Source organism: Carcharodon carcharias, chromosome 2 (genome assembly GCF_017639515.1).
Source record: "Carcharodon carcharias isolate sCarCar2 chromosome 2, sCarCar2.pri, whole genome shotgun sequence".
In the NCBI taxonomy this organism is placed as follows: Eukaryota; Metazoa; Chordata; class Chondrichthyes; order Lamniformes; family Lamnidae; genus Carcharodon; species Carcharodon carcharias.
In genome coordinates, this window is record NC_054468.1 from 57,156,817 (window position 1) to 57,174,140 (window position 17,324).

The 17,324-nt window shown below is 45.8% G+C and overlaps 1 protein-coding gene across 1 annotated transcript in view; it reads left to right on the forward strand.

Moving 5' to 3' along the window:
* The window catches only part of LOC121287416 (transient receptor potential cation channel subfamily V member 6-like), a 150,061-nt gene that overhangs the window by 67,116 nt on the left and 65,621 nt on the right, over window positions 1-17,324 (forward strand). The window contains exon 6 of the mRNA XM_041205280.1: window positions 15,574-15,746. Within this exon, the coding sequence (XP_041061214.1) occupies window positions 15,574-15,746 (173 nt within the window). The remainder of the gene's footprint in view (window positions 1-15,573; window positions 15,747-17,324) is intronic.

Here is a 17,324-nt window from a genome sequence, read left to right on the forward strand (position 1 = left end):
TATGGGGAGGATCCACATGCGTGGGTGAATGCTTGCACGAGGCTCCGAAAGGCCCTGTTACACACACATTTCTCCCTTCAGAATCACTTGTGGGTTGCCTGCTTTCTCTATAGTGACACAGGTAAAGGGGGCTTGGAGGGAGAGGACAGCCTCTGAGATTCCTGAGTGACCCAGAGGTGTGCAACTGCCTCTCCTCCTGCATTTGGGTGCCTGAGGGCCCTGGCCTGCCTTGTTGAGGAGATGGAGCACCTGGAGGGATGTTGAGGTGCCCCGCTTCCCTCTCGCATTGCAGATACTCACCCACGGTTCTGGGATGGGATGCAGGTCTGCGCACATCTCTGCATTCTGTGGGACCAGAGTCTCCATGGCATCTGCCATCCTCCCCATGAAACCTCTATACACGCACATGTAGGTACCACTTCATCAGAGAGTAAGCAGATGCATTCCCCCGACTCACGTGCCACTCCATTGAGAGCTTCCAACGGCTCTGTGTGATAATCCCCCGCCTCTGCTGACTACCCAGGTTGAGTTGGAAGGCCTAACCCAGAGGTCGTCATCGGACTTGGACCTCATAGATACCTCTTCCCCAGCAGTCCTCCGAGTGCCAGAGAGCTTGGCTGAACCTATCTTCTCCTGCTGCTGATGCGTGTCCATGCAGTGACTACCAGATTTTGAACTTAAGCCTGCTCTACACCTAGGTCTCTGCGCTGGTAGGGGGTGTGGGTAATCGCTGTGATTGTCTTCCAGGCTGTTTATTTCCATCTCTTCAATGGAGAAGGTGTCCTCTTTGCTGGAGTTGAGGACATGGGTGGAGCTGAGGGATTGGCTGGCTGAGGGTGTCGGCCACTCCCTGTGAACCGAAATAAAGATAATAAGTGCATGGCAGCAGAGTCAAAAGCAGGAGAGAGAGCACTCACAGTTGCGTTGAGAGAGGGACGATGTTGTGCAGGATCTTCACGAGGGTGTTCACCGCCGACCTCACCGTCACTGCAGGCATGGTCCATGTCTTCACCAGTCAGTCCGAAGGGACACTCCCCAAAGTGAGTGACGGGCCTAAGGTGGGCCACTCCACCCCCGGTCTGGGACCTCTCCCTGCTGATATCAGCAGGCTTCTCCTGCATGAAAACAGGTGGAGAGAGTGTGAGCAGGACGCATGGCACTGCATGGAATATTTGTGTGATGAGTGGAGACTTGGACAGGAATGAGGATGTATGCTCAATGGAATATGACCCTGATGGAGATGTGAGGGTGTGTGAGAGTTAGCAGTGTTGTCCCTTGAGGTGTGAGATCCCTGTGGATGTGTGATAGGTTTGTGAGTATGTGAGTTCAGAGTGATGAGAAGAGTGAGTTACCCTGACAGAACAGATGAGACCATTCATCCTGTAGTGGCACTAGATGGCTGTTCTCTTTTGCAGGGCATTAGCGCCGACCACCACTGCCACTGCCTCCCATTGCTGGATTGGTGATGCTGCTGCCCCTCCTGTGGCCAGAGTGGTGTAGAGGACATCGCAGCATGCCTCCACGGTGTCCAAAAGGCACTCGAGGGACGTGTCACTAAACCTGAGGGCTGCAGTCTTCTTGCCTTTTGGGGTCTGTCTTCCATGCAGTAGTTGTGGGCTGGAAACAATGAGGTGTGTGAGCAGCTAAATTTAAATAAGGTGCCCGGTGTGATGAATTGGCGAGGTGATCGCATGCTGGGCAAATGAGAGCCTTTCTGCCATGGAAACGACTTGTTTCCCGGGAATGCATAATTAATGTGATGGGTTTGGGACAATAAGGTGTGAAAACCCGCACTGCGGCTGGCGGGTACCTGCCCACTACCACACTTAGTTCAAATCTGGGATGATGCCGCCTTCTGGGACAAAATTAACAGTCAGTCACTTGGACAGATGTGGATTGATTCAGGATAACCAGAGCAAATAGTGATTAATTAACTTGATTGACTCTTTTGATGAAGTAATAGATAAGGTTAATGAGAATAATGTGGTAGATGTGGTGTATATTGACTTTCAAAACACATCTGATAGAGTGCCACATAATAGGCTTGTCATTAAATTTAAGGCCTATGGAATAAAAGGGGAAGTGGAAGCATGGATACAAAGTTGGCTAAGTTACAGGAAACAGAGTAGTGAAGAACGATTCTTTTCAGGTCTGATGGAGCTTCCCAGCAGTAGGTACCAGGGCCACCATTTTTCGTGCTATATATTAATGCCCTTGACTTAGGTGTAAGGGGCACAATTCCAAAATTTGCAGATGACACAAAACTTGGAACGGGGACAGTGACAGACTCCAAGAGGACAAAGACAGGCTAATGGAATGTGCGTACGCATGAAAATTAATGCAGAGAAGTGTGAAGTGATAATTCTAGTAGTGGAGAGGCAGTATAAATTAAAGGGTAAAATTCTAAAGGTGATGCAGGAACAGAGAGAGCTGGGGATGTATATGCACAAATCTTGGAAGGTGGCAGGGCAGGTTGAGAATGTGATTAAAAGCTATGTGGAATCCTGGGCTTTATAAATAGAGGTGTGGAGCATAAAAGGTAAGGAAGTTCTATGGTTTGTCCTCAACTGGAGTACTGTGTCCAACTCTGGGCACCACACTTTAGGAAGAATGTGAAGGCTTTAGAGAGGTTGCAGAAAATGATTTATGAGAATGGTTCCAGTGATGAGGAACTTCACATGCATGGATAGATTGAAGAAGCTAGAATTGTTCTGCTTCAAGAAGATAAGTTTGGGAGGAGCTTTGATAGAGGTGTTCAAAATCATGAGAGGTGTAGACAGGGTAGATAGTAAGAAACTGCTCCCATCGGCAGAAGGTTTGAGAACCAAAGGAAACTGATTTAAGATGATTAGCAAAAAAAGTGACATGAGGAAAAACTTATTCAAGTAGCGAGTGGTTAGGGTCTGGAATGCACTGCCTGAGAATGTGGTGGAAACTGATTCAATTGTAGCTTTCAGAAGGGAATCGTATAAACACTTGAAGGGAAAAAAATGCAGGGCTACAGGGAAAAGGTGGGGGAGTGGGACTAGCTAATTTGCTCTTGCAGAGAGCTGTCATGGACATGACAAGCCAAATGGCCTCCTTCTGTGCTATAACCCTTTCTATGATTAATTTATGATTACCATAAAGCAATCATTTTGATTAGAATCCTCTCTACTGCAACAACGTGACACTCTGGTGCCACTGATAGATTGTGGAAAGGTTCTGTAATCATTGCATCTATGAGGAGACGGATAATTTTACATAAAATGCCAAGGAATAGGTGTAATGTGAACTTCTAAGGAGACCTGATTTTCAGGTTTTTACCTGTATTACATTCATTAACACTTTTTTTAATCCCCAGTACTTTTCTCAGGGCATTTGTGAGCCCAAAACTGGAGCACTCTCCTCCGTTTTGCTCTCCTTACCTAAGTAAGGATGTACTTGCCCTAGAGGGAATGCAACAAAGGTTCACTAGACTGGTTCCTGGCATGTGGTGATTGTTGGATGAGGAGAGATTGAGTAGACTAGGCCTATATTCCCTTGAGTTTAGAAGAATTATTGGGGATCTAATTGAAGTACATAAAATTCTTGAGGGGCTTGACATGGTAGATGCTGAGAAAATATTTCTCCTTTTCATTTAGTACCTCAGCCATGCCCCTTTTCCCCACACGTAAATCCTCTTTGTGGTCCCTAATTGGCCCCACTCCTTTTTACCATCCTTTTGTTATGTATATGCCTATAAAAGACTTTTGAATTATTTTTTATGTTAGCTGCCATTCTCTTGTCTTTTTCTCTCTATTTGCTTTTTCAATTCCTCTCTCAACCTTCTATTTTCAACCAGGTTCTCAGTTGTATTATCTACCTTACATCTGTCGTAAGCACACTTTTCATTCTTTGTTTTAATCTCTATTTCTTTTGTCATCCAGGGAAACTCTAGGTTTATTTGCCCCACCTTTCTCCTCGGTGTGAATATTATCTTGATTGTGACCAAACTATCTCTCCTTTAAAGGTTGCCCATTGTTCAGCAACAGTTTTGCCTATCAACCTTAGATTCCAATTTATCTGGATCAGATCCATTCTTACTCCATTGAAGTTGGCTTGCCCCCAGTCAATTATGCTTCCTCTGGATTGTCCCTTGTCCTTTTCCATAGCCACCATAAACCTTATGATACAGTGAATACTGTCTCCTAAATGTTTCCCTACTGACAGTTGATTCACTTGGCCCACCTCATTCCCAAGAACCAGGCTGAGCAATGCCTCCTTTCTCGTTGGACTGGAAACCTACCACTGTAGAAAATTTTCCTGAACACGCTTTAGAAACTCTTACCCCTCCCTGTCCTTTACACTACTACTCTCACAGACTATGGTCGGAATTGTCCTAGATTTGCACTAGGTGTGGTAGCAGGCAATTTACCTGCCGGCCATGAGGTAGGTTTTGATGCCGTATTGTCCCAAACCCGCCTCATTACTTATGCATTCCGGGAAACATGCCGTTTCCATGGCGGCTGCACTCCTCAGATTGCAAGGCATGTTGGAGGAGTCTGTCTGCTGAGGTGATAGCACTGGCATGCCAATGTACCGAGGTCAACACTGATAGGATGGCAGCCACCATGGAGATCTTGGTCCAGGATATCAGTCCTGCACTGCTGCATAGCTGAACTCCATTGCTGATGCCACAGTTGGCCTCCAACAGTGTATACGAGAGGGGTGCCGGGTAGCTCGATCTCACTCCAGCTACCCCTTCCTCTCATGGAGTCAGCCAGTGGCCCGTGGGCACCCACAGGGAGAAGGATTATCAGGTGCCCCCCCAGGGGCCATCCATCCAGATGACTCCAGGTGTGTCTGGCCCATTCAAATCCCCTTTTCCTGTGACCTCAGCAGCTCCAGCTCCACAGGCTGAGGTGGGTCTCACTGCCACACAGCAGGACCCTGAAAGCAGGCCGGGGCCACCAAACCTCGGCCCTCCAGAGGACGCCTGCCAAGGTCATCACAGACAAGGCTGCCTCCACTATGGATGTCCGGGGAGCACCAAGACGTAGCGGCAGGGTTAGGAAAATTAAGAAGATGTAGTTCTGTAGACTGGGCACAGATGTTAATCACTTGTACGTAATTTTCATTATTGTCAATAAACTCCTCAGAATGTCTCCCTGCTTATGGCTCCTTGTTCTGATGAGCAGTGTTCATATCACTCAGATGTGAAACCTTTCAGCGCAAGATATAAAGGCAGGTGCCTCAGTCCAGGGCCTCTTCCCTGTGCTTTGTGAAGCCTTCAGACCAAAATAATGGTCTGGCTTCACACTTCCTGGACATTTTACTGAAGCCTGAACCGCGATTGTTCTTGTCATTGCTGCCAGAATGTAGTGGGCAGGTGACACAGAGTTCCTTCGTTCTCTCTGTATGCTCTCAGCACCTTTTAGGTAAGGCTGGCCCCTATCTCTTCAGCATCTGTGACCAGTGACGCTGTGCTCCTAAAGGGGTTAGATGCTGAAGACGGACAAAGGATCAGGTGCTTTTAAAGTTTCATGGTTGCGTCTCTATGACATGACCCTGATTACAGAGTACAAGTGAGCTGCCCTGGCCAAACAGCAGTTAGACATTCTCAGAGGCTATCTGAAGATCGATGGAGTGTCCTCACTGCATGTCGTCATCATCCCCCTGCAATCGAGTGACTATTAGTGCCCCCACTGAGTCTCCATGACAGGAGCATTATCACAGAGGGTATGCACGCTGCCATAAGCCAGACTGGAGTCAAACGTTCACAGATGCAATGTAAGGATCTATGGTGTTTCCTCACTGCATGCTGTCATCATCCTCCACAAATCTAGCAGCTATGAGGGCGTCCTGAGCATGCCTGCCTCGTCTGGCCAGTGTGGCGGCCTCATCCCCCATCATTGCCTTCTTACACACATCCCTATGGGTGTCCTCCACATCAGAGGAGACCTGCAGCTCCACCATCTCCTCCTCAGCCAGCTCCTGTCCCCATTGCAGGGCCAGGTTGTAAAGGGCGCAGCAGGTGGCGACGATGTGTGACCCTCTGTAGACTATATTGCAGGGCTCCACCAGACCAATCCAGGCACTGGAACCTCATTTTCAGCATCCCGATGGTCTGCTCCACCAAGTTGCAAGCTGCAGCATGAGCCTCATTATACCTTCACTTTGCTACAGTCAGAGGTGCCACATGGGTGTCATCAGCCATGTCCCCTGAGGGTAGCCCTCATCCTCGAGGAGCCAACCCTGCAGCTTTTTGTAGACCCTGGAATACTTCAGAGATCTGTGACCAACTGAGACTGTAAGAGTCATGCACACTTCCTGGAAACCGTGTGCAGACCTGCATGATGTGTTTCTGAAGGTCGCACACCAGCTGCACATTCAGCGGCTGAAATCTGTTGTGGTTGATGTAGGTGACTGCATGTTGTGACGGAGACCCGAGTGCCACATGAGTGTAGTCGATCGCACCCTGCACCCGTGGGAAACCCGAGATCTGTACAAGTCCAATCGCTCTTGCATCCTGGCTGTCTTGGTCCTGGGCAAAATGCACAAAGTTGTGTTCCCTCGCGAAGATGGCATCCCTGACCTCATGGATGCATTTGTGGGTGGAGGTTTGTGATATCCAACAGAGGTCACCTGTGGAGCCCTGAAAGAGCCACTGGCATAAAAATTGAGCGCCACTGTCACATTCACGGCCATTGGTAATGGATGCCCTCCATGTCCCCATGGCACCAAATCCTGCAGTAGCTGGCAGATGTGGTCGATCAGTTCCCTAGACATGCGCAGTCTTCAGCGACACTGGTTTTTGATCATCTGCAAGAATGAAAGGTGGGGCCTATAGACCCTGTGTCTAGCTAGGCGCCGTCCAGTAATGGCTCGCTGTGGCTCTTTGGCAGTGTGTGAGGGTGCCCCAGCTGCCCCTTCTTCCCTGGAATGTTGCTCCTCCCTCGCCACAGCCAGGCACCTCAATCATGTTGTCCTCTGTTGTCTTCACTGTCTGTAGGCCATGAGCCATATAGCTGGTTCACCAGGCTTCATGATCCTGATGTATTCCTTCTGCAGGATGGAAGAGAAAGATGTGTGGATTAACATGGGTGTACTAAGAACCTGTCCTGGTTAAGTCTGAAGGCCCTTTAACACTTCCCAGAAAGTGCTGGCCACCACTTGGATGGCCAGAGTTTAGTGCACTGCATGGCTGCCCGGAACCCCACCCACCTCTGTCCCACTGTACCTGACCGATTGGCAACAGCTTTGCCCATTGGACTGCATGCTCTGCTCTCTGAGCTTGGGCTCAGCCATTCTCCTAACCCACGCTGCAAGGCTGCACTGTTAGCTTGAACCATCCGGGAGACTAGTCCAAACTGGGATGATGACATTGCAAGGGGCTGTGAGCGCCTCCAGCAATGACTGCTCCATGGCCAGCTTTAGCAAGGAAAATGTACAACATACGCAGTTGTCCAACCGTTCTGCAGTCCACTAAAACTTTGCAGTTTATGCTCGAGGGGTGAAAAGCTCTGGAGTGCTTGGTGGCACTTTGATGCCGCTGTGTTGCTTGAGTGGGCAGGTAAGCTAATGGCCCAATTCCAATCATATCTATGGCTGTGCCTGAACTGTCTCATTTGCAGAGGAATGGTCACTTTATATAAGGTGTCCCTAATGTGTGGCCTCTACCCTCGCCCACCTCATCCCCCCCACTCCAAATGCTTGTGCGCTACATTTAACTGCAGGTTGTCCTTGTCACCCCCACCAATGGCCCTCAAGCTTGAAGTCCAAGAGGCAATCCTGGTGAGCGCTGCTGAACTTTACCATGTACTCACCTCCAAGTCCCCCTCAAAGTGCAGCCTGCCAAGTACATGCCTTATACGTGCTGTTGTGAAACACGTCGGTGTGCTTTCCCACTGATGTGGGCAGATGATCCAGTGTGGGGGGGTGGGGGGGGGTGGTGCGGCACAGTTCTGGCAGGCAGGCCTAATAATGACATCCAGATGTATTGCAATGAGGTTCGGGACGTCCGATGGCAGGCAATGCGTCCCTCCATCGGCAGGCTGAGCAGACAATCGCAAACTGCTATCACACAGTCGTGAAACTGATAGCGCTATATTGTCTGCTCATGCCACCGAACAAGCCCGACACTGGCAGGGACAAATAATCCTGGCCAATATTCGGATATTTAACAACCTTCATTATAACTACTCCATAATGCTTGCACCTCTCCATAATTTCCTTGCAAATCTGTTCCTCCATATTTTCCCCACTATTTGATGGTCCATGGACTACACTGAGCAATGTAATTGCACCTTTTTTGTTCCTTATCTCTAGCTAAATCAATTCTATCCTTGTCCCCTCTGGGATATCCTCTCTCTCCAGCAATGTAATATTCTCTGTAATCAATACTGCCACCTGCCCTCCTTTCCTGTCTTTCCTGACCACTTTGTATCCAGGAATGGTTAACACCCAGTCCTGCCCTTGTTTTGAACCAGGTCTGTGTCATCACCATAGCATCAACATGGCAATCTTCACCTGTAACTTACCAATCTAATTTACCACATTCACATACATGCACAATAACCCTGATTTAACTCTATTACTTTCTCCCTTATGCTGAACCCACCTAATATCCATTTGCTTCTCTGGTGCTATCTGTGACTTCCAGTATTCTTTGCACCTAGGTATTCCTGTCTAGTATTCCCACACCCCTACCAAGTAGATTTACACCCTCCCCATAGCCCTAGCAAATTGCTCCGCAAGGAAAGTAGTCCTGGCTCTGTTTAGTTGCAACCCGTAAGGTCTGTACAGATCCCATTCCCAGGAATCTAAAATCTTCCCTCCTGCACTATCTTTCCAGCCATGCACTCATCTCCTTTATCCTCCTATTCCTACAGTCACTTGCACATGGTACTGGGAGTAACCGGAGATTACTACTTTTGAGATCCTTCTTGCTAATTTCTTACCTAGCTCCCTAAGTTCTGTCTGCAGGACCATATCCTCCTTCCTACAATGCCGCTGGTGCTGATGTGGACCACAACTGCTGGCTGTTCACCCTCCCTGCTTAGGGTGCTCTGCAGCTTTTCAGTGACATCCTTGACCCTGGCACCAGGGAGGCAACACGCCATCCTGGATCCTCATCTATGTCCACAGAAATGCCTGTCAGTTCCCCTATTTATCAAACCTCCTACAACTATTGCTCTTCCAACCTTCTTTGTGCCCCTGTACAACTGGGCCAACAGTGATATCATGGAATTGGCTCTGGCTGCATTCCGCAGGTGACACATCAGTCTAATCAGTATTTGATTGAAGAGTGCAGTGCACTCAGGGAACTCCTGCTCCATCTGCCTATTTCTTGATTCCCTGGTGGTGACCCATTCCCCCTCTCCCTGCATACTCTTAAGCTGCAGGGTGATCACATCTGTAAGTGTGCAATCGACAAAGCTCTCAATCTCATGGATGTGTCACAGTGACGCCAGCTGCTGTTCAAGCTCCAAAATCCAGAGGTCATACAGAGCTGCAGCTGATGACATTTCCTGCACATATGGTTATCAAGGTACAGGAAGAATCCTGAAATTCCCCCATAGCACAGCAGATGAACTTGAGAGGTGGGAGCTGCCCTACCATTCTTCCACCTATTAGGAAGTAATACTTATGACTTAAAAAAGTCAGATCAACTACAGGTAGAATACCTCAAATCTGACTACCCGAAAACTGGACATTTTTATAAAGTTCCGTGTATCAATTTTAATTGAGTAAAATTTTTACAAAAAGCTCACCTGAACAATTCGCTAGACATTGCATTGGTGCAGTTTGGCTCCAGGCTTGTAACCAGCTTCACTTGACACTCTATCTGGCACTCCAAGCGACCCTTGACCTCACCTGAACATGCAAACATACGAATTAGGAGCAGGAGTAGGCCACTCGGCCCCTCGAGCCTGCTTCACTGTTCAATAAGATCATGGCTGATCTGAATGTAACCTCAACCCCACATTCCTGCCTAACTTCCGATAACCTTTCACCCCCTTGTTAAGCAAGAAGCTATCTAGCGCTGCCTTAAAAATATTCAAAGACTCTACTTCCACCACTTTTTGAGGAAGAGAGTTCCAAAGACACTCAACCCTTGGAGAGAAAAAAAATTTCCTCATCTCTGTCTTAAATGAACGACCCCTTATTTTTAAACAGTGACCTGTAGTTCTAGATTCTCCCACAGGAGGAAACATCCTCTCCACATCCACCCTGTCAAGAACCCTCAGGATCTTAAAGGTTTCAGTTAAAGCACCTCTTACTCTTCTAACTTCCAGTGGATACAAGCCTAACCTGTCCAACCTTTCCTCATAAGACAACCCGCCCATTCCTGGTATTAGTCTAGTAAACCTTCCCTGAACTGCTTCTACTGCATTTACATCTTTAAATAAGGAGACCAGTACTGTACACAATACTCTAGATGTGGTCTCACCAGTGCCCTGTATAACTGAAGCATAACCTCCCTACTTTTGTAACCAATCGCCTCACAATAAATGTTAACTTTCTATTAGCTTTCCTAACTTTATCAAATGCCTTCTGGAAATCTAAGTACAGGACGTTCACCAGCTCCCCTTTATCCACAGCAGATGTAACTCCTTTGAAGAACTTCAAAAAATTGGTTAAACAGGAGTTCCCTTTTACAAAACCATGTTGACTCTCCCTGATTGTCTTGAATTTTTCTAAGTGCCCTGCTATAACATCTTTAATAAAAGCTTCTAACATTTTCCCTATGACAGATGTTCGGCTAACTGGCCTATGGCTTCCTGCTTTCTGTCTCCCTCCCTTTTCAAATAAAGTTGTATTTGCTATTTCCCAATCTAATGGAACCTTCCCAGAATCTAGGAAGTTTTTGGAAAATTAAAAACAGTGCATCAACTATCTCACCAGCCACTTCTTTCAAGACCTTAGGGTGAAGTCCACCTGGAACTGGGGATTTGTCAGCCCGCAGCCCCAACAATTTACTCAATACCACTTCCCTGGTGATTGTAATTTTCCCGAGTTCCTCCTTCCCTTCCATCTCCTGATTTACACCTGTACTCACTTCCCTTCTGCTAATGTCTCTCAAAAATAGCGAAGTTAACCAAAATGTTTTACTCATGCCTTATTATCCAAAAAAAAATGAATTTTAAATTTCCCAGCTCTATAGCTTAACTCCCTAACTTTGGAGAGAGGGACACAGAGCTACAATACTCACCAGCCAAACAACTCATGGCTCTCATGTCACCGTTTGATTTTTTTTACTGTCACTTTTTCAAACTTAAGTGTGCCCAGGCACCCTTCCCTCTCTCTCGCTCCCTTGCTCTCACTCTCTCTCTCCCTCACTCTCTCTCTCTTATCCTCCACTGCTGCCTCTGTCCCCAGAGCTGTGAATCTTTGGAATTCTCCACCCCCATGACCTCATGAGAATGTTTCCTAACTCCTTACCAGAATCAACTGATTTCACACTTCTGTGGTCTCTGCCTCTGTTTCATGGTCTGTTGATCAGATGATATGCAAGTGAACCAAACAGTATTAACCTCTGGTCATCGTATTTAAAATGAGGAATGGAAGTTTAGTCTTTGTGTATGTCCTTTGAGGCAAAGATGACCGTATTCATCATCTGGTGCGTTTGGTAGGTGGATACATAGGTAACTGCTAAGGCCAATTTCCGCCTGCTGCAAATAGGACAGGATACCGCAGATGATTGCGTTTTGGATGAGTTTCTGGCTTAGGATCTCCTCTCCTTGTGTTTTCTCTCTGCCTCTGATATGCACTTGTTTTCAAAGGAGGCTGCACCCTCTCTTATTTGGTTGCGCCAGTTGCAGAAATCTGGGGAAGCTTCTCCCAGGACTCGAAGTCAATGTGGAAAATCCTAAGTGAAGCCTTCAGAATGTCCTTGTAGTGCATGGGTGACCAACTTCTTTACAATATTTCAATTTTTTCTCACTCACAGGGCTGATGAGCAAATTTCAGAATGATAAGACATTAGAAATTTATCTAATAATCAAAGCAACAAAAATGTGCATTTTTATGAACAGAAATTCAAATCAGAAGACTAATTTATTGGTTTACTTTTACATCACGGTATTGAACACTGACTTAGTGAGATATCTGGCATTATTTCTGCTTGCACAAGTAATCAATGTCCACGTTCACACTTGATGTAGCAACGTGGAGTATTCCGGATAGATGTTCATCTGTCAGGAACGATCTTGATTTTGTTTTGATATTTTTCATTCTTGAAAAAAGCTGTTCATAGCAATATGAGCTGCCAAACAGTGCGATGTATCAGAAGGCAGCAGATACAGGGGAACACAGCCACCTGGAAGTTCCCTGCCAAGCCACTCACCATCCTGACTTGCTGCTGGGTCAAAATCCTGGAACTCCCTCTCTAATAGCACTGTGGGTGTCCCTGCACTACAGAGACTGCAGTGGTTCAAGAAGGTAGCTCCTCACCACCTTCCCGAGGGCCATTAGGGATGGGCAATAAGTGCTGGCCTAACCAGCAAAGCCCACACCCCAAAAATGAATCATATTAATAATAAAAAGGGCATGTTTTGATAGATTTGGAATTCTCCACAATTAAAAATATTGAGGCCAATTTCCACTTCTGGGTTGGAGTAAGATTCTGTCTTGGGGTGGGAAGTAAAATTCTCAGATTCTAGTTTCAGATGCAGATTCTACATGTGAAGCCCAGTCCCTGGGACCTGGCACCAGCGTTAACACTGAGGCTTAGTCTCAGCTGGAATCCCCCTCAGCCGGTAGTAAGAGGAACAATTTGCACTTCTCTCTAGTTTTTTTTTAAAAAGTGCTGATCACTTCCGATATTTTTAAATTTAATGACATTCTTGTCCATCCTGCACTTTCACACCTTGCAGTCTTAAAGTTCAGAAACCATGCATCTTCTCATGATATTTGTCGTCAACCTCTGAAATATGTTGCTTGTTCCTGAACCCAATGCTTAAAAGATTAACTCCCCCACCCGCCGTATCCCAGTGTCCTACTCCTACCTGTCTCAACTGTTTTTTTTATTCATTCATGGGATGTGGACGTCACTGGCTAGGCCAGCATTTATTGCCCCTCTCTAATTGCCCTTGAGATGGTGGTGGTGAGCTGCCTTCTTGAACCACGACGGTCCATGTGATGTAGGTACACCCATTGTCCTGTTAGGAAGGGAGTTCCAGGATTTTGACCCAGCGACAGTGAAGGAATGGCGAAATATTTCTAAGTCAGGATGGTGAGTGGATTGGAGGGGAACTTCCAGGTGGTGGTGTTCCTGTGCTCTGCGGGATCTAAACCGGTAGTAGAAGGAATAGCAGATTGATGCCTGAGTGCAAACGTGGCGAACTGTAGCTCCCGAATCTCAGGGAACTACACTGTATCTTTGGTTATATTATTGCCAGCAGCATAAAGGTGGAAAGGTCACTGAGTAACCGAGCAAGTCCCAGCCACATTTCAAGCTGTACTGCCTCTGATCCGCATCCCTCACCCTTGTCTCTGAAAGGTTGGCGGGTCGGATAGAAACCTTTGGCAGGCCAGACTCTAGCCCGCGGGCCGTATGTTGGACAAACCTGTTGCAGCGCTTCCTTTGATCACCATGTGAGCGCACCCCAGACTCAAGCTTTCCATGGAAGATTCATTTTGGTAAGTGAGTGTCAGGCACTTGGCCACACGACCAGCCCAAATCAGTTGTGACTGTCTCAATATGGTGTAGATGCTTGGCATGCCAGCTTAGATGAGCACCTCAGTGTCTGGTATTTTGTCTGGCTGTCTGATCTTCAGAAGATTCCAAATGCAGCTCAAAGAAAAGTGATTGAGATTCTTGGCTTGAGTGCTGGTACATGAAGTTTAGAACAATATTACTGAATTTCACCTTTCACAATAATTGAACTGTAGTTCTGAGGCTAATGATCTGGGCTAGAACATGTTTCACATTTGATTTGAAGTTCATCCCTTAAGTTACTAAATATTGGCGTGGATTTTCCAGCCCCACCGTGGCAGGAACCAGTGGGGGAGGTTGCGGTGGACCAGCCCAAAGTCCATTGACTTTCGGCAGGACCGGAAAGTCCCACCATTGACAATTGCACGAGTTAACTTCTAAAGTAGCAGGTATCATGTTACTGTTTACAGAAAACTGCTGCATTTTACATGCTTATATGTTGTTTGTCAGCTTGGTTAGTACCTGAAAATATATGTCCAATGTGGCTTGATGCCATGCTATATTCAGGTATGCAAGATATTACAGAATTACACTGCCCCATATGGAAGAACATAGGGACAGAATAAAGTGGGCAGGAACTGTCACAAATCAAAAGCAACAGATTCAGACTTTAACAGCTACAGAACCAAAAAAACACACTGAGCTATGAGGCAACATCTTCCCTCCGTCGGGGGGGAAGTGTGGAAGTGGGTGGGTTCCCATTCGGCGTCCCTGTTTGGGGGCGCGCCGCCATTTTATGTGGGTGGGCCAATTAAGGCACACCCATTGTGACGTCCGCCAGGAAGCTCCCTGTGCGGGTGAGGGGGATTCCCTGAGCTGGTAAGTGCGCTCTTTCGCATATGTGCACAAAAGAGCACACTCATCTCCCTGAGGCAAAATGCTGCCTCGGAGATCGGCTCAGGTTTGAAACATTAAATAAAGATGAGATTAAAAATTACTGACATGTCCCCTCATGTGCCACTGTCACATGAGGTGGGACATGTCAGTTTCTTTTATTTAGAGATTTTATAAAAATTTTAATAACCTCATCCCATCCATGGATGAGGTTTCATGTTTTTCCAAGAGCCCACCTGGGCTCCCGGCCTGCCCGCCAATCTTAAGGTTGAATGGGCAAGTCCACTAATCATGTTAATTACTTTGTCAAAGGCCTATTAAGGCCATTAAAGTCGGCTGTGTGCTCGCCGAACTGAAAATCTAAATGACACGGGGTGACGCATGCCAGATGTCACCCCATGTCATTTTACACGTCGGCGAGTGGGCCCCGCCTGCTGCTTGCCGACTGGAAGATACAGCCCATGGCGTTCTTTTAACTGAGTTTATCTGCCCAGAATTTTAAGTTTGGACGTTCTGGAGAGAAACATTACCTTGGGGGCAGAATATCCAATGACAACAGACCAAGATATAAACTACTTCAAGATAATAAAATATTCAGTCCAGTAAGCCTCTTACAATACCTAAATGTCACTGAGAAACAGCCTTACAAAAAATACAAATTACTGGACACAAAAAAACTCAACCACAAAATCCTGACCTTCCCTGTGCTCTGTAATCTTGCCTTCCAAGCTCCAGCCCACAATGAACTACACATCCCATCTCACCAAATTGGTAAGTATGTTCAAAATTGTTGATAAATGAACAAAATAATTTGAAAATGTATATTAAAAGTTATAATTGACTAAATGAACACAATACAAATTGAGGACCAGTATTATGGAGAAAATAAGCCATTGCTCTATTGCTGCTAAAATAACATGATCCTTCCAGGGAAACTCAGTGCGTTATGTTGTTATAGTATGCGTCCTTCATGTATACCATCTATTCCTGCAATAATGGCCTTGATGATATACATTTATAGTCATATATCTAAATATGTTTATTATTCTGTTTTACAGGTAACACTGTTTTCCACATGCTTGTGCTGCACCCTAATAAGGGCATGGCCTGCAGAATGTACAATTTTATTTCATCACTTATATCCAAGGAAAAGATTGAGTACCTAGAGAATATCACCAACAAAGATGGACTCACTCCCATGAAACTGTCAGCGTTTGAAGGGGATGTAGCAGTAAGATAACAAAGCTCTAATTCATTCAATTCCAGACAGCGATAATTTTTGACAGAATGTTGTTATTTAATGCAATTATGGGTGCAATAAAATGTAAGCAGTTTGCCATGAATTTTGAACAGAAAATACTGGAAAAATAATGAAACTTATAATTTTGCATGGAGCTAATCCTCAAAACGGATAATAGTAGGTAGAAACTGTCATGTAAATGGTACTGTTTAGGTAACATGGAAAACTCAAATAATACTTGAACACATCAATTCTATCTTGCACAGTATTACCCACTTTTATGAAACCAGCTTGAGATATTTCCTCTGTGTGTAGAGTTAAAGAAAACTCTCATTTTGTGTTCATGAACCTCTCTTGTTTGGTCAATTTATTTTTCTTCAGCTTTACACATAGAGCAAAGCATAGTCCAGCCAGTGTCCAAATTTTGACTTCTACAAGCTGCTGTTTAGTTTTATTTAGTGAGTTGCATATTCCATACATTATTAGTTAGCTCAGCTTCAAATGGATTCTTGTGAAACTCTGTATTTGAAGGTAACAGACTCCCTCAGCTTCCTTTAAGTGCATCAGATATTACACTAGTTGAGAAAGGCAGGAACATTATCCCATATAATGCACAATGTATTACTTTATTGCTAAAGTGAATCTATGTCTTTTTAAGACAATAAAGTCTAGTTTCTCTTAAGTAAAAGAATGCAAGAACATAGGAACAGGAGCAGGCTATTCAGCCTCTTAAGTCTGTTCTATCATTCAGTCAGATCATGTTTGATCTGTACCTCAACTCCATTCATCCACTTTTGTTCCATATCCCTTGATACCCTTAGCTAACAAAAAAAACTATCAATCTAAATCTTGAAAATTTCAATTGACCCAGAATCCACAGCCTTTTGGAGGAGCAAGTTCCAGATTTCCACTACTCTTTGTGTGAAAACGTACTTCCTCATTTCACACCTGAATGGACTAGCTCTATGTTTAAGATTGAGTCCCATTGTTCTGGAATTCGACGCAGCTCAACTGATTGAAGTCTGAAAATTGAGCCGGAGTTGCTGTCAGCAAGGTAGGTTGCAGATTGGGTAACATTGCAATCGTGGAGGGAGGGGTTCCAGGGGTGGTAGTGGGCCAGATATTGTTCGTGGGCCCTCTTCCACTAGGACTGACCAAAGTAATTCAAGACTTAACATTAGCTGGCTCCATCTCTTCCATCACCCCATGGAGCCATGAACTTTGCAGGCTCCAATCTGTTCCCGGAGATCAAAATTCTGAATTTCAGATAATGTCAACATTTGGACATTGTAATTGATGAGATGGTCTCTCCAAAACCTGCTGGAGATCAGGGGTGTCTGCAACATTCACCTTCACCCTTGCTGCAAATTCTTCCTGTTTGCCTAATTAAAGTTGGTGTGTTTTCCTCTCTCGCGCTGCCTTAGAACCGATTCGCTCAATACTGGCGACTTTCCAAGACATCACTTCTACAAACGTCGTCCAAAATATGTCCAGCCAGAGTTGGCAACCCTACCTTGCTCTAATCTCTCAGTCCCTCACTTTCTGGTTGGTAGGCCTGTGTGTATGTGA